Consider the following 27,120-nt stretch of genomic DNA (forward strand, 5'->3'; position numbering starts at 1 on the left):
TTAATCCCATCACTATTTTGACTTACACCATCACGAATTAACATTATCTGAAATAAACTAAATTTAACCTTACATAATGAATTTAAAACACTTCTTGGACCAAAATCATTTAATGGAACAACATTCATTTTCATCTCAATTTTTATTATAATATTATTTAACAATTTCATAGGATTATTCCCTTATATTTTTACTAGAACAAGACATTTAGCATTAACATTTGCAATTGCCCTACCTATATGGCTAAGATTTATATTATTTGGATGAATTAACCATACTAATCATATATTTACACACCTTGTACCACAAGGTACACCGCCTGCATTAATATCATTTATAGTACTAATTGAAACAATTAGTAATGTTATTCGACCAGGTACATTAGCAGTACGGTTGGCAGCAAATATAATTGCAGGACACTTATTATTAACCTTATTAGGAAACACAGGACCATCTATAGCAATAAACTTAATCTCATTACTAATTATTGGACAAATACTTCTATTAATTCTAGAATCAGCAGTAGCAATAATTCAAGCCTATGTTTTCTCAATTCTAAGAACTCTATATTCTAGAGAAGTATATTAAACCTATGTTAACAACTCACTCAAACCACCCATTCCACTTAGTAGACTATAGACCTTGACCATTAACAGGAGCAATTGGAGCAATAGTCCTAGTATCAGGACTAGCAAAATGATTCCACCTATTTAATATTAACTTATTCATAATTGGATTTGGAATTACCCTACTAACTATAATTCAATGATGACGAGATGTAGTACGAGAAGGAACATATCAAGGATTACATACAGGATTTGTATCAATTGGATTACGATGAGGAATAATTTTATTTATTGCATCAGAGGTATTATTTTTCGTTTCTTTTTTTTGAGCATTCTTTAGAAGAAGATTAGCACCAACAATTGAACTAGGAATACTATGACCTCCAATAGGAATTCAACCCTTTAACCCTATACAAATTCCATTACTTAATACAGCTATTCTTTTAGCATCAGGAGTAACAGTAACATGAGCACATCATAGTTTAATGGAATCTAATCATACTCAAGCACTACAAGGATTATTCTTCACAGTGTTATTAGGACTATACTTTACAATACTTCAAGCATATGAATATTGAGAAGCACCTTTTACCATTGCAGATGCAGTTTATGGATCAACATTCTTTGTTGCAACAGGATTCCATGGTTTACACGTAATTATTGGAACAATCTTTTTATCAACATGTCTACTTCGACACTCAATAAATCAATTTTCACCAAGACATCACTTTGGATTTGAAGCAGCAGCATGATACTGACACTTCGTAGACGTAGTATGATTATTCTTATTTATCTCTATTTATTGATGAGGTAGATAATTGTTTTTCTAGTATAAATAGTACATTTGACTTCCAATCAGAAAGCTTGATATAAATCAAGAAAAACAATTCTAATTCTATCAACAAGAGTTTTCATTAGATTTATTATTCCAATAATTGTTATAATCCTGGCAACAACACTATCAAAAAAATTAATTAATGATCGAGAAAAAAGATCACCATTTGAATGTGGGTTTGATCCAAAAAGATCAGCACGAATACCATTCTCAATACGATTCTTCCTAATCGCAGTAATCTTTTTAATTTTTGATGTAGAAATTGCACTAATTCTACCAATTGTAATTATTTTTAAAACTTCAGACATTATAATCTGAACAGTATCAACAATATTTTTTATTCTAGTTCTATTAGGAGGACTATACCATGAATGAAACCAAGGAGCATTACAATGAGCAGAATAAAGGGTTGTAGTTAAATATAACATTTGGGTTGCATTCAAAAAGTATTGATATTATCAATCAACCTTAAATAGAATAAGAAGCGAAATATTGCAGTCAGTTTCGACCTGGAAGATTGGTATGTACTACCCTTATTCTTATTAATTGAAGCAAAAAAGAGGCGTATTACTGTTAATAATATAATTGAACTATAATAGTTCCAATTAAGGAAATGTAAAGCCAATATGAAAGCTGCTAACTTTTTATATTAGCGGTTAAACTCCGTTAACATTTCTAAAATTTATATAGTTTAAATAAAACATTACATTTTCACTGTAAAAATAATATATCTATATTTATAAATACTTAAAAGTAAAAATACTTCCTTAACATCTTCAGTGTCACGCTCTAATTATAAGCTATTTAAGTAAACGAAAAACAATATTACCAAAATAAATATTCAAAAAATAAAAGTTAAAAGATAAATCTTGAAATTAGAATCATATCAACCTTGAATATAAACAATTAAATAAATAAATAATCTATATAAACCTTGACCACCAAGTAATTCACCTCAACCATAATCAAATGACTTAGATGAATAATAACCTATTTTTAAAGGAATATATCTAATAAACTTAGTTGAAAGAAAAGGTATAAATCATATAGAACCAGCAAATCTAACAAAAGAAAGTATACTTAAAGAAAATAAATTATGAGAAAAATCAAAATTAGAAATAAGATAACCTAAATAAGCACCTAAAATAACAACTGTAATAGTTAAAAACTTTAAATAATAAGGTAAAGCAATCACATGAGGAATAGGAAAAATTAATCAAGATAAAAGACTACCACCAAAAACAGCAACAAACAATAGACCAATTATTCCAAATGAAATATAATAACCCTTATCATCAAAAGAAAATCTAGAATAAAAATTATTATCACCAGATATGGAATAATAAAACAAACGAAAAGAATAAGAAGCAGTTAAACCAGTAGAAAAAAAATAAAGAAAAAAAATTAAACAATTAATTCATCTTAAACAAACCATCTCAAGAATTAAATCCTTTGAATAAAATCCCGCTAAAAAAGGTATTCCACACAAAGATAAACTAGAAACATTAAAACAAACTGAAGTTAAAGGTATGAAATTAACAATTGATCCTATAAAACGAATATCCTGAGAATCCTTCAAATTATGAATTATTGAACCTGCACATATAAATAATAATGCCTTAAATAAAGCATGAGCCAATAAATGAAAAAATGCAAGCTTTGGATAACCTATAGCCAAAATTCTTATTATTAAACCAAGTTGTCTTAAAGTAGAAAGAGCAATAATCTTCTTTAAATCAAACTCAAAATTAGCGCCCAATCCAGCCATAAATATAGTTATACAACCAATTAAAAGTAAAAATCAACCACAATTATAAGTATCCAATATTGGTCTAAAACGAATTAATAAATAAACACCAGCAGTAACAAGAGTAGAAGAATGAACTAAAGCAGAAACAGTAGTAGGAGCTGCTATAGCAGCAGGAAGTCATGAAGAGAAAGGAATCTGAGCTCTCTTAGTTATAGCTGCTAAAACAATTAATATAGTAATGAGCTTTATTTCAAAAGAATTAGAAATAAAATCATAATAATAAATATAATTTCAACCACCAAAATTTAACATTCATGCAATAGAAATTAAAATAGCAACATCACCAATACGATTAGAAAGTGCAGTTAATATACCAGCACTATAAGATTTTACATTTTGATAATAAATAGCTAAACAATAAGAAACTAAACCTAAACCATCTCAACCTAATAAAATTCTAATTAAATTAGGACTAATAATTAAAAAACCTATAGAAAGAATAAATATTAAAACAATAATAATAAAACGATTTATATTCTTTTCACCAGATATATAATCCTCTCTATAATAAATAACCAAAGAAGAAATATATATAACAAAAGATATAAAAATAAGAGATATTCAATCCAAAATTAAAGTTATAACAACTATAGAACCATTTAAATTGAAAAGCTCTCACTCAACAAAAACTCTATAATCAATTATTAAATAATAAATACCTAAAATAAAAATTATAGTTCTCGAAATAAACAAAGAAAAAAAACTCAAAGAACAAATAGAAAATAAATTCACGGCCTAAGATGAAAAACTTCATATCATTGATTCCACAAAACAATATTTTTAATTAAAATACTTAAGCAAACTAAACAAAGAAATATTCACCCTTTAAACAGAGAATATTTAAAGGCAATCAATGTAAAAGTAAAAGATGATATTCACGAAAATAACCAAGAGAACAAGTATAAACACCAGAATAATAATTCCCATGCTGAGAATAAGAATATATATACAAAGTATAAACAGCTCTAAAAAAAGATAAAAAAATTAAAGCAAAGAATCTAAAAGAAGATCAAGATATAATTCTATTTAATAATCTAATTTCACCTACCAAATTTAAAGAAGGAGGAGCAGCCATATTTGATGATCTTAAAAGAAATCATCATAAAGCCATTCTTGGTATCAAATTAATTGTACCCTTGTTAATTAATAATCTTCGTCTACCTAAACGTTCATAAATAATATTAGATAAACAAAATAAACCAGAAGAACATAAACCATGACCAACCATTAGAGAAAGAGAACCTACACAACCTCATCAATTCATAGTCATCAATCCACCAATAACCATTCTTATATGAGCAACAGAAGAATATGCAATTAAAGACTTTAAATCCACCTGACGAAAACAAATAAATCTTACAATAACACCCCCAGATAAACCTAAAGACAATCAAAAATAATTAAACTTTAAACCCAAATAAGAAATAACCTTTATAACACGAAAAATACCACAACCACCTAACTTTAATAAAACACCAGCAAGAATTATTCTACCTGAAATAGGGGCCTCTACATGAGCCTTAGGAAGTCATAAATGAACCAAAAAAAAAAGGTATCTTAACTAAAAAAGCCAAAATTATAAATACATAAAACATAAAATAATAAGAACCAAAATCAACCAAGAAAGGAAAATATAAAGTATTAGAAAAATCATAAACCTTAAATAAAACTAATAATAAAGGTAATCTAGCAACCAAAGTATAAAAAATTAAATAAACACCAGCCTGCAAACGCTCAGGTTGATAACCCCAACCCAAAATTAAAAAATATAAAAAGAAAGAAGACTTAATCTAGCAAATGAACAATAAAGCATAATTATTAAAATCAAAACCATAAAAACAAAAAAAATAGAATGATATGAACTTAAATAAACTGAACCTCTAGCAGTGATTATTAAAGAACAAATCCAAAAACTAAGTAAAATTAAACTAAAAGAAAAATAATCAATACCAAAATAATATCTAATTATATTCAAATCAGCATATGAATAAACACAAATTATAAAAACAAAACCCGACAGGAACATTAAAGAATGAACCAACCATCAACAATTATTTAATAAACAAAAAGGGATCAAAAAAATAGTTATAAATAAATACTTTAACATAAAGATAAACCAAAAGAATTTAAAAAATCATTACCATGAGAACGAATTATTGAAACTAAAATAGAAAGACCTAAAGCACCCTCACAAACAGAAAAAACTAAAAAAATAACAGGAAAAAAATAATCATAATCAAACTCAATAAGAAAAACAATAACTAACATAAATAAAGAAAGAACAATATATTCTAATCTCAAAAGAACCATTAATAAATGTTTACGTTTAGAAGAAAAAACATAAACACCAGCAAAATAAATCAATAAAGAAGTAAAAATAGAGAATATAAACATTAGTTTTTATAGTTTAAAAAAAACGCCGGCCTTGTAAACCGGAAATAAGTCCAGCCCCCACTTTTAAAACTTCAGAGGTGGAAAAGCTTCCATCATCGGTCCCCAAAACCGGTATTTTAAATAAACTAACCCCTGAAATGACCAAAACAATAATTATATCATTATCAAATGTAATAAATATTAATTTTATTAAATTAAGACACCCAATATCAATAATGCTTTTTATTATCCTTCAAACCTTCATAGTTGGATTAATAACAGGAACAATAATAGAAAGATATTGATTATCATATATTTTATTTTTAACATTTCTTGGTGGTATACTAGTATTATTTATTTACATTACAAGAATTGCATCAAACGAAATATTTCAGCCTAAATCAATCACTATAATTATTACATTAATAATGTGAGTATTTATCATATTAATATTAATTATTCTAGATATATCTATATTTATAGACTTTTTCAAAAACACCGAAACTATAAATATTGATAATTCAATCAATTATCAAGAAATAACAATATCTTTAGAAAAATTATATAATAGACCAACATTCATTATTACAATAATAATAATAATTTATTTATTTTTAGCACTACTAGCAGTTGTTAAAATCACCAATATTAATCAGGGACCTATTCGTAAAATAAGATAATTACTAATGAATAAACCCTTACGATTAAGACATCCTTTAATTAAAATTATTAATAACTCTTTAATTGACTTACCTGCCCCAACAAATATTTCATTTTGATGAAATTTTGGATCCCTATTAGGGTTATGTTTGGTAATTCAAATCGTAACTGGACTATTTTTAGCTATACATTATACATCAAATATTGAAATAGCATTCAGTAGTGTAGTACACATCTGCCGCGACGTAAATAATGGTTGAATTATCCGAACCTTACACGCAAATGGAGCATCTATATTTTTTATTTGTATTTACTTACATGTAGGATGGGGAATTTACTATGGATCTTATATATATATACATACCTGAATAATTGGTACAGTGATTTTATTTTTAGTTATAGCAACTGCATTTATAGGATATGTCTTACCCTGAGGCCAAATATCTTTTTGAGGTACAACAGTAATTACTAATTTATTATCAGCAATCCCATACTTAGGAACAGATTTAGTCCAATGAGTATGAGGAGGATTCGCTGTTGATAATGCAACATTAAATCGATTCTTCACATTCCATTTTGTATTACCATTTATTATTGCTGCTATAGCAGCAATTCATTTATTTTTTCTTCACCAAACAGGATCTAATAATCCTCTTGGACTAAATGGAGATATTGAAAAAATTCCATTCCATCCATACTTTACCTTTAAGGATTCTATTACATTTGTAATAATAACATCATTATTAATTATACTATGTTTAATTAATCCTTACCTATTAGGAGATCCAGATAACTTTGTACCTGCCAACCCATTAGTAACACCAGTTCACATTCAACCAGAATGATATTTCCTATTTGCATATGCAATTCTACGATCTATCCCTAATAAGTTAGGAGGTGTTATTGCATTATTTTTATCAATTAGAATCTTAATAATTTTACCATTTTATAATAAAACACCATTCCGAGGCATTCAATTTTACCCTATTAATCAAATTTTATTCTGAATTATAGTAGTTGTTGTATGCTTACTATCGTGAATTGGTAAACGACCTGTTGAAGAACCTTATATTATAACAGGTGAAATCTTAACAATTATTTACTTCACATATTTCTTAATTAATGTCCATGTCGCAAACGCATGAGATAAATTAATTAAGGAATAAAGTTAATTAGCTTAGGAAAAGCATATGTTTTGAAAACATAAAATTAGAAGTTTAACTCTTCTATTAACTTTTCTCAAAAAATTTCACTAAACAAATGAGATAAATAAAATCTTTAAACCAACAAAGAAAATAAAAAAATTCAAAGATAAAGGTAAAAAACTTTTTCAAGCTAAGTACATTAATTTATCATAACGGAACCATGGTAATGTTCCACGAACCCAAATAAAACCAAAAGATATAATAGCAAGCTTAATAAAAAATATAAAAGAATAAAAATCACCGCCCAAAAAAATTAAAGCCAATAACATTCTTATGAAGACAATTCTAGTATATTCAGCTAAAAAAATTAAAGTAAAACCACCCGCACCATACTCAATATTAAATCCTGAAACTAACTCAGATTCCCCTTCAGCAAAATCAAAAGGAGTACGATTAGTTTCAGCTAAGCAAGAAGCAAAACAAGCTAAAGCTAAAGGAAAAGAAATAATAATAAATCAACAATAAAGCTGATAGTTTATAAAATCAAACATATTAAAACTACCAATTAAAATAATTAAAGACAATAAAATTAAAGCTAAACTAACTTCATAAGAAATTGTTTGAGCAACAGAACGAAGAGAACCTAATAATGAATAATTTGAATTAGAAGTTCAACCAGCAATTATAACAGTATAAACACCTAATCTAGTACAACATAAAAAAAATAAAATCCATAAGAAAAAGAACACATATAAGTTAAATAAGGAAAAATTACTCATACGGCTAAAGAAATCATTAAATTAAAAACAGGGGAAAAATAATAAAGTAGGTAATTAGATATAATAGGAATTGGCTGCTCCTTACAAATTAACTTAATAGCATCTCTAAATGGCTGAGGAATTCCAACAAAACCTACCTTATTTGGACCCTTTCGAATCTGAATATAACCTAAAACCTTACGCTCTAATAAAGTTAAAAAGGCAACACTAATTAAAACACAAATAACCAATAAAAGAAAATTCAAAATAAATATAAATAAATCATGAAGTATCAATACTATTTGTAGAAAAAATCTACATAAATGAATTCTAAATTCAACACATTAATCTGTCAAAATAGTAAATAAATTAATATTAATCAATATAACAAAAAATATTTTAACCATATGGTCCTTTCGTACTAATATGGATTAACAATCTTAGGATAGAAACCGACCTGGCTCACGCCGGTCTGAACTCAGATCATGTAAGAATTTAAAGGTCGAACAGACCTAATCATTGGGCTCCTGCACCCAAAATTTTTTTTAATCCAACATCGAGGTCGCAATCTGCTTTGTCGATATGAGCTCTCAAAAACAATTACGCTGTTATCCCTAAGGTAACTTAATCTTATGATCATAAATTATGGATCAAAATAACAAACATAAATAAATGATATAATAATGAAGAGTTTATCTATTCTTCATGTCACCCCAACAAAACATCATCATTAAATATAGAAAGACAAACAAAAAACTATATAAAAGTAAAATGTCAAGCTCTATAGGGTCTTCTCGTGCTAAAGAAGAATTTAAGCCTTTTGACTCAAAAGTTAAATTCAAAAATTTATTAAGAGATAGTTGATTTCTCGTCAAGCCATTCATTCCAGCCACTAATTAAGAGACTAATGATTATGCTACCTTTGCACGGTCAAAATACCGCGGCTCTTTAAAAATACGCTCAGTGAGCAGGCCAGACCTCAAAATATAAACAAGAGGACATGTTTTTGATAATCAGGCGGAAATCAATTTTGCCTAGTTCCTTATAATAAGTTCACAAGGTAAAAATTTCATACAAATAAATATACTAATTCTATCATTACTACAAAAATTTTAAAATTAAATTAATAATCTTAATAAAAAACCTAAAATGTTTATAAAATCAAAATAAAAAAGAATGAACTAAAACGTAATCTTAAAGATAGCTGGTTTAAAGCTTACAATTATATTTCTATAAAATAAATTATAGGTTATTAACTTCAAAGCTTATCCCTTAAAGAATAAATAAGTTAATATTTTTACTTAAAAAATTAAATAAAAACAAATAACTTTAAAAAATTAAATTTTTTCTTAAGAAACTAGATATCTTGGGAAACGATTAACATCTCATTTCTATAAATAATTTAATAATATTTATGATACATTAACTATAAATTATTTATAAATCAACCCAAATCGAGACAAGTAAAATAAATACTAAAATTTTGATAAACCCTGATACAAAAGGTACAATAAATAAAATCTACTTAAAAAAATTTAAAATAATATTTCATAAAACACTTACATTACCAATAAACTATAATTTAAAAAATCAATTCTATAAAATATACTAAGACAAAAATACAATAAAATTATTATATTAAATAATTAAATAAACAAAAAATAAATATAATAAAATAAATAATCAAGAGATCCTGATTTGCACAGAAAAATTTTCAGTGTAAATGAAACACTTTACTAATAAGTTATATCTTGAAACTCTTCCTAGATACACTTTCCAGTACATCTACTATATTACGACTTATCTCATCTAAATTGAAGCTACTTTAAAATAAAATAGAATAATCAATAATGAGAGCGACGGGCGATGTGTACACATCTCAGAGCCAATATCAGTTAAATTAAATAAATTAAATTACTATCAAATCCACCTTCATTAACAGTATTTCACTATCAAATCCGTTATAAACAAAAATCTATTGTAACCCACCTCCTCTTAACTATAAGCTGCACCTTGACCTGAAATATTTTATAATTATAAATCTTGAGAATTATAACTCTAAAAAGATTCTCTGATAACGGAGATATACAAACAAATAAATTAAGTAGAGTAAATCGTGTATTATCAATCATGGGGTAGGTTCCTCTGAATGGAATGAGATACCGCCAAATTCTTTGGGTTTAAAGACCTTAACTAATAGTACCCTGGTAAATATAATTAACATTTAAAATAATAGGGTAACTAATCCTAGTTTATTATTTAAATTTCACAGATTCATAAAAAGGGCCACAAATAAATTTTAACATTTCACCTTACAAATTTATATTTCAACCCTAATAATATAAACAACTGTTTTAACCAATAATATTCACTTGTATCAATCGTATAACCGCGGCTGCTGGCACGAATTATGCCGATACTAAATCAATTGCTAAATCCAAAATCACTTGATAATTAAATCAAATTACTGCATAAAGAACATTTAGTCTAACAAAACTTACATATAATACAAAGAAAAAGTGAATAAACAAGCAAGAATAAAACTTTTAAAAATAAAAAATAAGAAAATTTTAAATCTATTAATTCAGGAAAAAATAAAAGATTCAAATATTTAAAGAAAAAAAAAGAAAAGAACCACAAACATTAACAAAAAAAAAAGAAACGCCCCTATGTATGACCACAACAACTTCTCTATTATATATAATTAAAGATTAATATGGAACATGTATAGCAATAAATGTATTATATTCTTTCTTATTTAATCTTTCTTTTCACTAATAAATAAAGAAAGATTAAATAATATAATAAATATATTTTATACAATTATGTAATTTAATATTATATGTTATTAATATGAATTCTTTTTTTTATATTAAGTTAACTTTCATATATATTAGTTAAATAATCTAATTATAGATAATTTACATAATTATATTATTATAATTAATATAATTATTTATATTAATTATAATATTTTATATTTAAATTAATAATTTTATTTATTATATCCAATTATAATAATATTAAATATTAAATTACATATTATTATATATATTATATTATAATAACCTATTTTAAGCTAAAAACATAAGTAGCTATAATCCTAGGTAAATAATTGCATTAAAATAATCAATTGATAATGGTAAGATGAACTAATAATACTTTAATTTCAATTAAATGTAATATATTAATATAAATTATTTATTATATATATATATATATATATATATATAAATAAAATGAGCAGGATAAATTAATCCTAATTAAACAAAATAATACATAAAAGAATTTCAAAAATAACTTTCGATTTATATATTAAATAAATGAAGTGCCTGATTAAAGGGTTACCTTGATAGGGTAAATAAAGTAAATAAAATTACCTTCATTAAAATTACATAAGATAGAATTAAACTACCTCCTTTAGTATCAAAAACACCTGTAGCATCATACACCTTAATGTAAAAAGGTAAGCTAAAGAAGCTAATGGGTTCATACCCCATTTATAGAGGTATCAATCCTCTCCTTTTTAATGACCAACAACTCTACAAAACTTCTCTTCCTATCAACATTAATTATAGGAACGATCCTGTCCATTTCATCAAATTCCTGATTTGGGGTTTGAATAGGACTTGAGATCAACTTACTTTCATTTATTCCGCTCCTAACAAGAAATAAAAATATAATAATAAATGAATCATCAATTAAATATTTTATTGTCCAAGCAATAGCATCGACAATATTATTATTTTCAATTTTGCTGATTCAAATAAAATATCCCATGGGATGGGAAACAGAATTTATCCCATCAATAATAATTAGATCTAGACTATTATTAAAGATTGGAGCTGCACCTTTCCATTTCTGATTTCCAGAAGTTATAGGAGCATCAAGATGAAATAATTGTTTAACATTAATAACATGACAAAAAATCGCCCCAATAATGGCCTTATCTTATTGTATTCAATTAAGAACTCTTATTTAAACAATTATTATCTTAAGAATTATTATTGGGGCAATAGGAGGTTTAAATCAAACATCCTTACGACAACTTTTAGCATAATCATCAATCAGACCTCTAGGTTGAATAATTAGATCATTAACAGTCAGAGAAAACATCTGAGAACTATACTTCATTATTTACTCACTATTAAGATTAATTATAGTTTTATTATTTAAGCAAATAAATTTATTTTTCATAAATCAAATTTATTCAGCCAGAAATATAAAAACCGAAATTAAATTCATAATATTCTTATCTTTATTATCTTTAGGTGGACTACCACCATTCCTTGGATTCTTACCAAAATGAATTGTAATACAATCATTAATAGAAAACAATATAACAACTATTATAACTATTATAGTTGTATTAACTACAATTACACTCTACTACTATATACGTATTAGATTCTCAGCTCTAATTATATCATACCCAGAAAATTCGTGATCTATAAAGATAAAGTCCCAAAAATCAAGAATCATTCTTCCTATAACAGTAATAATTTCAACAATAGGATTGATTTCAACATCAACCTTAATTTCATTATACTAAGGACTTAAGTTAATCAAACTAATAACCTTCAAAGTTATAATTAAAAGAATAATCTTTTAGGCCTTAGTAAAATTTTACACCTCTAGAATTGCAGTCTAGAATCATAATTGAATATAAGACCTAAATATGATAAGAGAGAAAACATCTCATAAGTAGATTTACAGTCTACCACCTAAAATTCAGCCATCTTACCGCAAAAATGATTATTCTCAACAAACCATAAGGACATTGGTACTTTATACTTCATATTTGGAGCATGAGCAGGAATAGTAGGAACATCAATAAGAATACTTATTCGTGCTGAACTTGGCCAACCCAGATCTCTAATTGGGGATGACCAGATTTATAATGTTATTATTACAGCTCACGCATTCGTAATAATTTTCTTTATAGTAATACCTATTATAATTGGTGGATTTGGTAATTGGCTTGTTCCACTAATAATTGGTGCACCAGATATAGCATTTCCACGAATAAATAATATAAGTTTTTGATTACTACCACCTTCACTAACCCTTCTTCTTACATCTTCTATAGTAGATAATGGTGCTGGTACAGGATGAACAGTTTACCCTCCTCTAGCAGGAGCTATTGCACACGGGGGTGCATCTGTAGATCTAGCTATTTTTTCACTGCACTTAGCAGGTGTATCATCTATTCTTGGTGCAGTGAATTTCATTACAACAGCAATTAATATACGATCAGAAAGTATAACTTTAGATCAAACACCTTTATTTGTATGATCTGTAGCTATTACAGCATTACTTCTCCTTCTTTCACTTCCAGTTTTAGCAGGAGCTATTACTATATTATTAACAAATCGAAATTTAAATACATCATTCTTTGACCCTGCAGGAGGGGGTGACCCAATTCTATATCAACATCTATTTTGATTCTTTGGACACCCAGAAGTTTATATTTTAATTCTACCCGGGTTCGGAATTATTTCACATATTGTATGTCAAGAAAGAGGAAAAATTGAATCATTTGGAACATTAGGTATAATTTATGCTATACTATCAATTGGACTAATAGGATTTATTGTATGAGCACATCATATATTTACAGTAGGAATGGATGTTGACACACGAGCATATTTTACATCAGCAACAATAATTATTGCTGTACCTACAGGAATTAAGGTATTTAGATGATTAGCTACATTATATGGAACTAAATTCAAGTTCAATCCACCATTATTATGAGCTCTAGGATTTATTTTCCTATTTACAATTGGTGGATTAACAGGATTAGTATTAGCAAATTCATCACTTGATATTGTATTACATGATACATATTATGTAGTAGCCCACTTTCATTATGTATTATCTATAGGAGCAGTATTTGCAATTATAGGAGGTGTCATTCAATGATATCCACTATTTACAGGATTAACTATAAATAATACATGATTAAAAATCCAATTTACAATTATATTCATTGGAGTAAATTTAACATTCTTTCCTCAACACTTCCTAGGATTAGCAGGAATACCTCGACGATACTCTGACTACCCAGACGCATATACATCATGAAATGTAGTATCAAGAATTGGGTCTACAATTTCTATTGTAGGAATCATTATATTCATTGTAATTATATGAGAAAGAATGATTACAAACCGAGCAATTATATTTAGAGCTAACATAAGAAGATCAACAGAATGACTACAAAATAACCCTCCTGCAGAACATAGTTACTCAGAATTACCATTAATCTCTAGATTCTAATATGGCAGATTAGTGCAGTAGATTTAAGCTCTACAAATAAAGGTTTGACCTTTTATTAGAAAATATTTATTAATGGCAACATGATCAAATTTATCTCTTCAAGATGGAGCTTCACCATTAATGGAGCAATTATCATTCTTTCATGATCGTACTATGGTCGTATTATTATTAATTACAGTAATTGTAGGTTATGCCCTAAGTTATATATTATTTATTGCCTATACTAACCGTAATATACTTCATGGACATTTAATTGAAACAATCTGAACAGCTTTACCAGCAATTACATTAATTTTTATTGCCCTTCCATCATTACGACTATTATATTTACTTGATGATTCAGTAGATGCAATAATTACAATTAAAACCATTGGACGACAATGATATTGAAGATATGAATATTCAGACTTCATAGACATAGAATTTGACACTTATATAACACCAGAACAAGACCTAGAAAATGATGGATTCCGACTACTAGATGTAGATAACCGAACAATCCTACCAATAAATACAGAAGTACGAGTATTAACAAGAGCATCAGATGTTCTACACTCATGAGCAGTTCCTGCATTAGGGGTTAAAATTGATGCAACGCCAGGTCGGTTAAATCAAGGAACATTCACAATAAATCGACCTGGATTATTCTTTGGACAATGCTCAGAAATCTGTGGAGCAAACCACAGATTTATACCAATTGTAATTGAAAGAACTTCAGTAAATTTATTTATTAAGTGATTATCTAAGATAATTTAAGGAGTTAGTTAAAATAAATAACATTAGAGTGTCAATCTAAAGTAACTAAAAAAATTAGTACACCTTGAAATTCATCAGATGACTGAAAGTAAGTAATGGTCTCTTAAACCAAATAATAGTAAATTAACGACTACTTCTGATGGGGAAATTATATCCAAATCCCTCAAATATCCCCTCTTATATGATTCTCACTATTCATTATATTTTCAGCTACATTAATCTTGTTTAATCAAATAAACTTCTTCTCATTTAAACCTAACCTTATTAAAAGAGCAGAAAAAGGAACAATTGAAATAAAAAACTTAAACTGAAAATGATAACAAATCTATTCTCAACATTTGACCCATCAACTAACATCTTTAATTTATCATTAAATTGAACTAGAACATTTCTAGGACTATTATTAATCCCATCACTATTTTGACTTACACCATCACGAATTAACATTATCTGAAATAAACTAAATTTAACCTTACATAATGAATTTAAAACACTTCTTGGACCAAAATCATTTAATGGAACAACATTCATTTTCATCTCAATTTTTATTATAATATTATTTAACAATTTCATAGGATTATTCCCTTATATTTTTACTAGAACAAGACATTTAGCATTAACATTTGCAATTGCCCTACCTATATGGCTAAGATTTATATTATTTGGATGAATTAACCATACTAATCATATATTTACACACCTTGTACCACAAGGTACACCGCCTGCATTAATATCATTTATAGTACTAATTGAAACAATTAGTAATGTTATTCGACCAGGTACATTAGCAGTACGGTTGGCAGCAAATATAATTGCAGGACACTTATTATTAACCTTATTAGGAAACACAGGACCATCTATAGCAATAAACTTAATCTCATTACTAATTATTGGACAAATACTTCTATTAATTCTAGAATCAGCAGTAGCAATAATTCAAGCCTATGTTTTCTCAATTCTAAGAACTCTATATTCTAGAGAAGTATATTAAACCTATGTTAACAACTCACTCAAACCACCCATTCCACTTAGTAGACTATAGACCTTGACCATTAACAGGAGCAATTGGAGCAATAGTCCTAGTATCAGGACTAGCAAAATGATTCCACCTATTTAATATTAACTTATTCATAATTGGATTTGGAATTACCCTACTAACTATAATTCAATGATGACGAGATGTAGTACGAGAAGGAACATATCAAGGATTACATACAGGATTTGTATCAATTGGATTACGATGAGGAATAATTTTATTTATTGCATCAGAGGTATTATTTTTCGTTTCTTTTTTTTGAGCATTCTTTAGAAGAAGATTAGCACCAACAATTGAACTAGGAATACTATGACCTCCAATAGGAATTCAACCCTTTAACCCTATACAAATTCCATTACTTAATACAGCTATTCTTTTAGCATCAGGAGTAACAGTAACATGAGCACATCATAGTTTAATGGAATCTAATCATACTCAAGCACTACAAGGATTATTCTTCACAGTGTTATTAGGACTATACTTTACAATACTTCAAGCATATGAATATTGAGAAGCACCTTTTACCATTGCAGATGCAGTTTATGGATCAACATTCTTTGTTGCAACAGGATTCCATGGTTTACACGTAATTATTGGAACAATCTTTTTATCAACATGTCTACTTCGACACTCAATAAATCAATTTTCACCAAGACATCACTTTGGATTTGAAGCAGCAGCATGATACTGACACTTCGTAGACGTAGTATGATTATTCTTATTTATCTCTATTTATTGATGAGGTAGATAATTGTTTTTCTAGTATAAATAGTACATTTGACTTCCAATCAGAAAGCTTGATATAAATCAAGAAAAACAATTCTAATTCTATCAACAAGAGTTTTCATTAGATTTATTATTCCAATAATTGTTATAATCCTGGCAACAACACTATCAAAAAAATTAATTAATGATCGAGAAAAAAGATCACCATTTGAATGTGGGTTTGATCCAAAAAGATCAGCACGAATACCATTCTCAATACGATTCTTCCTAATCGCAGTAATCTTTTTAATTTTTGATGTAGAAATTGCACTAATTCTACCAATTGTAATTATTTTTAAAACTTCAGACATTATAATCTGAACAGTATCAACAATATTTTTTATTCTAGTTCTATTAGGAGGACTATACCATGAATGAAACCAAGGAGCATTACAATGAGCAGAATAAAGGGTTGTAGTTAAATATAACATTTGGGTTGCATTCAAAAAGTATTGATATTATCAATCAACCTTAAATAGAATAAGAAGCGAAATATTGCAGTCAGTTTCGACCTGGAAGATTGGTATGTACTACCCTTATTCTTATTAATTGAAGCCAAAAAGAGGCGTATTACTGTTAATAATATAATTGAACTATAGTAGTTCCAATTAAGGAAATGTAAAGCCAATATGAAAGCTGCTAACTTTTTATATTAGCGGTTAAACTCCGTTAACATTTCTAAAATTTATATAGTTTAAATAAAACATTACATTTTCACTTTAAAAATAATATATCTATATTTATAAATACTTAAAAGTAAAAATACTTCCTTAACATCTTCAGTGTCACGCTCTAATTATAAGCTATTTAAGTAAACGAAAAACAATATTACCAAAATAAATATTCAAAAAATAAAAGTTAAAAGATAAATCTTGAAATTAGAATCATATCAACCTTGAATATAACCAATTAAATAAATAAATAATCTATATAAACCTTGACCACCAAGTAATTCACCTCAACCATAATCAAATGACTTAGATGAATAATAACCTATTTTTAAAGGAATATATCTAATAAACTTAGTTGAAAGAAAAGGTATAAATCATATAGAACCAGCAAATCTAACAAAAGAAAGTATACTTAAAGAAAATAAATTATGAGAAAAATCAAAATTAGAAATAAGATAACCTAAATAAGCACCTAAAATAACAACTGTAATAGTTAAAAACTTTAAATAAAAAGGTAAAGCAATCACATGAGGAATAGGAAAAATTAATCAAGATAAAAGACTACCACCAAAAACAGCAACAAACAATAGACTAATTATTCCAAATGAAATATAATAACCCTTATCATCAAAAGAATATCTAGAATAAAAATTATTATCACCAGATATTGAATAATAAAACAAACGAAAAGAATAAGAAGCAGTTAAACCAGTAGAAAAAAAATAAAGAAAAAAAATTAAACAATTAATTCATCTTAAACAAACCATCTCAAGAATTAAATCCTTTGAATAAAATCCCGCTAAAAAAGGTATTCCACACAAAGATAAACTAGAAACATTAAAACAAACTGAAGTTAAAGGTATGAAATTAACAATTGATCCTATAAAACGAATATCCTGAGAATCCTTCAAATTATGAATTATTGAACCTGCACATATAAATAATAATGCCTTAAATAAAGCATGAGCCAATAAATGAAAAAATGCAAGCTTTGGATAACCTATAGCCAAAATTCTTATTATTAAACCAAGTTGTCTTAAAGTAGAAAGAGCAATAATCTTCTTTAAATCAAACTCAAAATTAGCGCCCAATCCAGCCATAAATATAGTTATACAACCAATTAAAAGTGAAAATCAACCACAATTATAAGTATCCAATATTGGTCTAAAACGAATTAATAAATAAACACCAGCAGTAACAAGAGTAGAAGAATGAACTAAAGCAGAAACAGTAGTAGGAGCTGCTATAGCAGCAGGAAGTCATGAAGAGAAAGGAATCTGAGCTCTCTTAGTTATAGCTGCTAAAACAATTAATATAGTAATGAGCTTTATTTCAAAAGAATTAGAAATAAAATCATAATAATAAATATAATTTCAACCACCAAAATTTAACATTCATGCAATAGAAATTAAAATAGCAACATCACCAATACGATTAGAAAGTGCAGTTAATATACCAGCACTATAAGATTTTACATTTTGATAAAAATAGCTAAACAATAAGAAACCAAACCTAAACCATCTCAACCTAATAAAATTCTAATTAAATTAGGACTAATAATTAAAAAACCTATAGAAAGAATAAATATTAAAACAATAATAATAAAACGATTTATATTCTTTTCACCAGATATATAATCCTCTCTATAATAAATAACCAAAGAAGAAATATATATAACAAAAGATATAAAAATAAGAGATATTCAATCCAAAATTAAAGTTATAACAACTATAGAACCATTTAAATTGAAAAGCTCTCACTCAACAAAAACTCTATAATCAATTATTAAATAATAAATACCTAAAATAAAAATTATAGTTCTCGAAATAAACAAAGAAAAAAAACTCAAAGAACAAATAGAAAATAAATTCACGGCCTAAGATGGAAAACTTCATATCATTGATTCCACAAAACAATATTTTTAATTAAAATACTTAAGCAAACTAAACAAAGAAATATTCACCCTTTAAACAGAGAATATTTAAAGGCAATCAATGTAAAAGATGATATTCACGAAAATAACCAAGAGAACAAGTATAAACACCAGAATAATAATTCCCATGCTGAGAATAAGAATATATATACAAAGTATAAACAGCTCTAAAAAAAGATAAAAAAATCAAAGCAAAGAATCTAAAAGAAGATCAAGATATAATTCTATTTAATAATCTAATTTCACCTACCAAATTTAAAGAAGGAGGAGCAGCCATATTTGATGATTTTAAAAGAAATCATCATAAAGCCATTCTTGGCATCAAATTAATTATACCCTTGTTAATTAATAATCTTCGTCTACCTAAACGTTCATAAATAATATTAGATAAACAAAATAAACCAGAAGAACATAAACCATGACCAACCATTAGAGAAAGGGAACCTACACAACCTCATCAATTCATAGTCATCAATCCACCAATAACCATTCTTATATGAGCAACAGAAGAATATGCAATTAAAGACTTTAAATCAACCTGACGAAAACAAATAAATCTTACAATAACACCCCCAGATAAACCTATAGACAATCAAAAATAATTAAACTTTAAACCCAAATAAGAAATAACCTTTATAACACGAAAAATACCATAACCACCTAACTTTAATAAAACACCAGCAAGAATTATTCTACCTGAAATAGGGGCCTCTACTTGAGCCTTAGGAAGTCATAAATGAACCAAAAACATAGGTATCTTAACTAAAAAAGCCAAAATTATAAATACATAAAACATAAAATAATAAGAACCAAAATCAACCAATAAAGGAAAATATAAAGTATTAGAAAAATCATAAACCTTAAATAAAACTAATAATAAAGGTAATCTAGCAACCAAAGTATAAAAAATTAAATAAACACCAGCCTGCAAACGCTCAGGTTGATAACCCCAACCCAAAATTAAAAGTAAAGTAGGAACTAATCTAGCCTCAAAAAAAATATAAAAAGAAAGAAGACTTAATCTAGCAAATGAACAATAAAGCATAATTATTAAAATCAAAACCATAAAAACAAAAAAATTAGAATGATATGAACTTAAATAAACTGAACCTCTAGCAGTGATTATTAAAGAACAAATCCAAAAACTAAGTAAAATTAAACTAAAAGAAAAATAATCAATACCAACATAATATCTAATTATATTCAAATCAGCATATGAATAAACACAAATTATAAAAACAAAACCCGACAGAAACATTAAAGAATGAACCAACCATCAACAATTATTTAATAAACAAAGAGGGATCAAAAAAATAGTTATAAATAAATACTTTAACATAAAGATAAACCAAAAGAATTAAAAAATCATTACCATGAGAACGAATTATTGAAACTAAAATAGAAAGACCTAAAGCACCCTCACAAACAGAAAAAACTAAAAAAATAACAGGAAAAAAATAATCATAATCAAACTCAATAAGAAAAACAATAACTAACATAAATAAAGAAAGAACAATATATTCTAATCTCAAAAGAACCATTAATAAATGTTTACATTTAGAAGAAAAAACATAAACACCAGCAAAATAAATCAATAAAGAAGTAAAAATAGAGAATATAAACATTAGTTTTAATAGTTTAAAAAAAACGCCGGTCTTGTAAACCGGAAATAAGTCCAGCCCCCACTTTTAAAACTTCAGAGGTGGAAAAGCTTCCATCATCGGTCCCCAAAACCGGTATTTTAAATAAACTAACCCCTTAAATGATCAAAATAATAATTATATCATTATCAAATGTAATAAATATTAATTTTATTAAATTAAGACACCCAATATCAATAATGCTTTTTATTATCCTTCAAACCTTCCTAGTTGGATTAATAACAGGAACAATAATAGAAAGATATTGATTATCATATATTTTATTTTTAACATTTCCTGGTGGTATACTAGTATTATTTATTTACATTACAAGAATTGCATCAAACGAAATATTTCAGCCTAAATCAATCACTATAATTATTACATTAATAATGTGAGTATTTATCATATTAATATTAATTATTCTAGATATATCTATATTTATAGACTTTTTCAAAAACACCGAAACTATAAATATTGATAATTCAATCAATTACCAAGAAATAACAATATCTTTAGAAAAATTATATAATAGACCAACATTCATTATTACAATATTAATAATAATTTATTTATTTTTAGCACTACTAGCAGTTGTTAAAATCACCAATATTAATCAGGGACCTATTCGTAAAATAAGATAATTACTAATGAATAAACCCTTACGATTAAGACATCCTTTAATTAAAATTATTAATAACTCTTTAATTGACTTACCTGCCCCAACAAATATTTCATTTTGATGAAATTTTGGATCCCTATTAGGGTTATGTTTGGTAATTCAAATCGTAACTGGACTATTTTTAGCTATACATTATACATCAAATATTGAAATAGCATTCAGTAGTGTAGTACACATCTGCCGAGACGTAAATAATGGTTGAATTATCCGAACCTTACACGCAAATGGAGCATCTATATTTTTTATTTGTATTTACTTACATGTAGGACGGGGAATTTACTATGGATCTTATATATATATACATACCTGAATAATTGGTACAGTGATTTTATTTTTAGTTATAGCAACTGCATTTATAGGATATGTCTTACCCTGAGGCCAAATATCTTTTTGAGGTACAACAGTAATTACTAATTTATTATCAGCAATCCCATACTTAGGAACAGATTTAGTCCAATGAGTATGAGGAGGATTTGCTGTTGATAATGCAACATTAAATCGATTCTTCACATTCCATTTTGTATTACCATTTATTATTGCTGCTATAGCAGCAATTCATTTATTTTTTCTTCACCAAACAGGATCTAATAATCCTCTTGGACTAAATGGAGATATTGAAAAAATTCCATTCCATCCATACTTTACCTTTAAGGATTCTATTACATTTGTAATAATAACATCATTATTAATTATACTATGTTTAATTAATCCTTACCTATTAGGAGATCCAGATAACTTTGTACCTGCCAACCCATTAGTAACACCAGTTCACATTCAACCAGAATGATATTTCCTATTTGCATATGCAATTCTACGATCTATCCCTAATAAGTTAGGAGGTGTTATTGCATTATTTTTATCAATTAGAATCATAATAATTTTACCATTTTATTATAAAACACCATTCCGAGGCATTCAATTTTACCCTATTAATCAAATTTTATTCTGAATTATAGTAGTTGTTGTATGCTTACTAATGTGAATTGGTAAACGACCTGTTGAAGAACCTTATATTATAACAGGTGAAATCTTAACAATTATTTACTTCACATATTTCTTAATTAATGTCCATGTCGCAAACGCATGAGATAAATTAATTAAGGAATAAAGTTAATTAGCTTAGGAAAAGCATATGTTTTGAAAACATAAAATTAGAAGTTTAACTCTTCTATTAACTTTTCTCAAAAAATTTCACTAAACAAATGAGATAAATAAAATCTTTAAACCAACAAAGAAAATAAAAAATTCAAAGATAAAGGTAAAAAACTTTTTCAAGCTAAGTACATTAATTTATCATAACGGAACCGTGGTAATGTTCCACGAACCCAAATAAAACCAAAAGATATAATAGCAAGCTTAATAAAAAATATAAAAGAATAAAAATCACCGCCCAAAAAAATTAAAGCCAATAACATTCTTATGAAGACAATTCTACTATAGTAAAACCACCCGCACCATACTCAATATTAAATCCTGAAACTAACCCAGATTCCCCTTCAGCAAAATCAAAAGGAGTACGATTAGTTTCAGCTAAGCAAGAAGCAAAACAAGCTAAATCTAAAGGAAAAGAAATAATAATAAATCAACAATAAAGCTGATAGTTTATAAAATCAAACATATTAAAACTACCAATTAAAATAATTAAAGACCATAAAATTAAAGCTAAACTAACTTCATAAGAAATTGTTTGAGCAACAGAACGAAGAGAACCTAATAATGAATAATTTGAATTAGAAGATCAACCAGCAATTATAACAGTATAAACACCTAATCTAGTACAACATAAAAAAAATAAAAATCCATAAGAAAAAGAACACATATAAGTTAAATAAGGAAAAATTACTCAAACGGCTAAAGAAATCATTAAATTAAAAACAGGGGAAAAATAATAAAGTAGGTAATTAGATATAATAGGAATTGGCTGCTCCTTACAAATTAACTTAATAGCGTCTCTAAATGGCTGAGGAATTCCAACAAAACCTACCTTATTTGGACCCTTTCGAATCTGAATATAACCTAAAACCTTACGCTCTAATAAAGTTAAAAAGGCAACACTAATTAAAACACAAATAACCAATAAAAGAAAATTCAAAATAAATATAAATAAATCATAAAGTATCAATACTATTTGTAGAAAAAATCTACATAAATGAATTCTAAATTCAACACATTAATCTGTCAAAATAGTAAATAAATTAATATTAATCAATATAACAAAAAATATTTTAACCATATGGTCCTTTCGTACTAATATGGATTAACAATCTTAGGATAGAAACCGACCTGGCTCACGCCGGTCTGAACTCAGATCATGTAAGAATTTAAAGGTTGAACAGACCTAATCATTGGGCTCCAACACCCAAAATTTTTCTTAATCCAACATCGAGGTCGCAATCTGCTTTGTCGATATGAGCTCTCAAAAACAATTACGCTGTTATCCCTAAGGTAACTTAATCTTATGATCATAAATTATGGATCAAAATAACAAACATAAATAAATGATATAATAATGAAGAGTTTATCTATTCTTCATGTCACCCCAACAAAACATCATCATTAAATATAGAAAGACAAACAAAAAACTATATAAAAGTAAAATGTCAAGCTCTATAGGGTCTTCTCGTCCTAAAGAAGAATTTAAGCCTTTTGACTCAAAAGTAAAATTCAAAAATTTATTAAGAGACAGTTGATTTCTCGTCAAGCCATTCATTCCAGCCACTAATTAAGAGACTAATGATTATGCTACCTTTGCACGGTCAAAATACCGCGGCTCTTTAAAAATACGCTCAGTGAGCAGGCCAGACCTCAAAATATAAACAAGAGGACATGTTTTTGATAAACAGGCGGAAATCAATTTTGCCTAGTTCCTTATAATAAGTTCACAAGGTAAAAATTTCATACAAATAAATATACTAATTCTATCATTATTACAAAAATTTTAAAATTAAATTAATAATCTTAATAAAAAACCTAAAATATTTATAAAATCAAAATAAAAAATAATGAACTAAAACGTAATCTTAAAGATAGCTGGTTTAAAGCTTACTATTATATTTCTATAAAATAAATTATAGGTTATTAACTTCAAAGCTTATCCCTTAAAGAATAAATAAGTTAATATTTTTACTTAAAAAATTAAATAAAAACAAATAACTTTAAAAAATTAAATTTTTTCTTAAGAAACTAGATATCTTGGGAAACGATTAACATCTCATTTCTATAAATAATTTAATAATAATTATGATACATTAACTATAAATTATTTATAAATCAACCCAAATCGAGACAAGTAAAATAAATACTAAAATTTTGATAAACCCTGATACAAAAGGTACAATAAATAAAATCTACTTAAAAAAATTTAAAATAATATATCATAAAACACTTACATTACCAATAAACTATAATTTAAAAAATCTATTCTATAAAATATACTAAGACAAAAATACAATAAAATTATTTATTTTAATAATTAAATAAACAAAAAATAAATATAATAAAATAAATAATCAAGAGATCCTGATTTGCACAGAAAAATTTTCAGTGTAAATGAAACACTTTACTAATAAGTTATATCTTGAAACTCTTCCTAGATACACTTTCCAGTACATCTACTATGTTACGACTTATCTCATCTAAATTGAAGCTACTTTAAAATAAAATAGAATAATCAATAATGAGAGCGACGGGCGATGTGTACACATCTCAGAGCCAATATCAGTTAAATTAAATAAATTAAATTACTATCAAATCCACCTTCATTAACAGTATTTCACTATCAAATCCGTTATAAACAAAAATCTATTGTAACCCACCTCCTCTTAACTATAAGCTGCACCTTGACCTGAAATATTTTATAATTATAAATCTTGAGAATTATAACTCTAAAAAGATTCTCTGATAACGGAGATATACAAACAAATAAATTAAGTAGAGTAAATCGTGTATTATCAATCATGGGGTAGGTTCCTCTGAATGGAATGAGATACCGCCAAATTCTTTGGGTTTAAAGACCTTAACTAATAGTACCCTGGTAAATATAATTAACATTTAAAATAATAGGGTATCTAATCCTAGTTTATTATTTAAATTTCACAGATTCATAAAAAGGGCCACAAATAAATATTAACATTTCACCTTACAAATTTATATTTCAACCCTAATAATATAAACAACTGTTTTAACCAATAATATTCACTTGTATCAATCGTATAACTGCGGCTGCTGGCACGAATTATGCCGATACTAAATCAATTGCTAAATCCAAAATCACTTGATAATTAAATCAAATTACTGCAAAAAGAACATTTAGTCTAAAAAAACTTACATATAATACAAAGAAAAAGTGAATAAACAAGCAAGAATAAAACTTTTAAAAATAAAAAATAAGAAAATTTTAAATCTATTAATTCAGGAAAAAATAAAAGATTCAAATATTTAAAGAAAAAAAAAGAAAAAAACCACAAACATTAACAAAAAAAACCAAACGCCCCTATGTATGACCACAACAACTTCTCTATTATATATAATTAAAGATTAATATGGAACATGTATAGCAATAAATGTATTATATTCTTTCTTATTTAATCTTTCTTTTCACTAATAAATAAAGAAAGATTAAATAATATAATAAATATATTTTATACAATTATGTAATTTAATATAATATGTTATTAATATGAATTCTTTTTTTATATTAAGTTAACTTTCATATATATTAGTAAAATAATCTAATTATAGATAATTTACATAATTATATTATTATAATTAATATTATTATTTATATTAATTATAATATTTTATATTTAAATTAATAATTTTATTTATTATATCCAATTATAATAATATTAAATATTAAATTACATAGTATTATATATATTATATTATAATAACCTATTTTAAGCTAAAAACATAAGTAGCTATAATCCTAGGTAAATAATTGCATTAAAATAATCAATTGATAATGGTAAGATGAACTTATAATACTTTAATTTCAATTAAATGTAATATATTAATATAAATTATTTATTATATATATATATATAAAAAAATAAAATGAGCAGGATAAATTAATCCTAATTAAACAAAATAATACATAAAAGAATTTCAAAAAAAAACTTTCGATTTATATATTAAATAAATGAAGTGCCTGATTAAAGGGTTACCTTGATAGGGTAAATAAAGTAAATAAAATTACCTTCATTAAAA

General features: G+C 26.3%; 1 protein-coding gene, 1 long non-coding RNA gene and 1 pseudogene across 3 annotated transcripts in view; 1 reads left to right on the forward strand and 2 right to left on the reverse strand.

Annotated features, from left to right (window-relative positions):
• LOC126306486 (uncharacterized) overlaps nt 1-27,120 on the forward strand; it is a 98,770-nt gene that overhangs the window by 68,003 nt on the left and 3,647 nt on the right. The window lies entirely within an intron of this gene.
• LOC126306450 (NADH-ubiquinone oxidoreductase chain 5-like) lies at nt 2,211-3,674 on the reverse strand (annotated as a pseudogene).
• LOC126306466 (NADH-ubiquinone oxidoreductase chain 5-like) lies at nt 17,799-19,123 on the reverse strand. The gene has a single exon (XM_049992060.1). The coding sequence runs from the start codon at nt 18,755-18,757 to the stop codon at nt 18,407-18,409; it is 351 nt and encodes a 116-aa protein (XP_049848017.1). The 5' UTR covers nt 18,758-19,123; the 3' UTR covers nt 17,799-18,406.

Source organism: Schistocerca gregaria, unplaced genomic scaffold (assembly GCF_023897955.1).
Source record: "Schistocerca gregaria isolate iqSchGreg1 unplaced genomic scaffold, iqSchGreg1.2 ptg000333l, whole genome shotgun sequence".
NCBI classification, from domain to species: Eukaryota; Metazoa; Arthropoda; class Insecta; order Orthoptera; family Acrididae; genus Schistocerca; species Schistocerca gregaria.

Excerpts from the sequence above, each read along its gene's own strand:
- LOC126306466 (XM_049992060.1), bottom strand. The coding sequence starts at position 18,757 with ATGGCTGGATTGGGCGCTAATTTTGAGTTTGATTTAAAGAAGATTATT.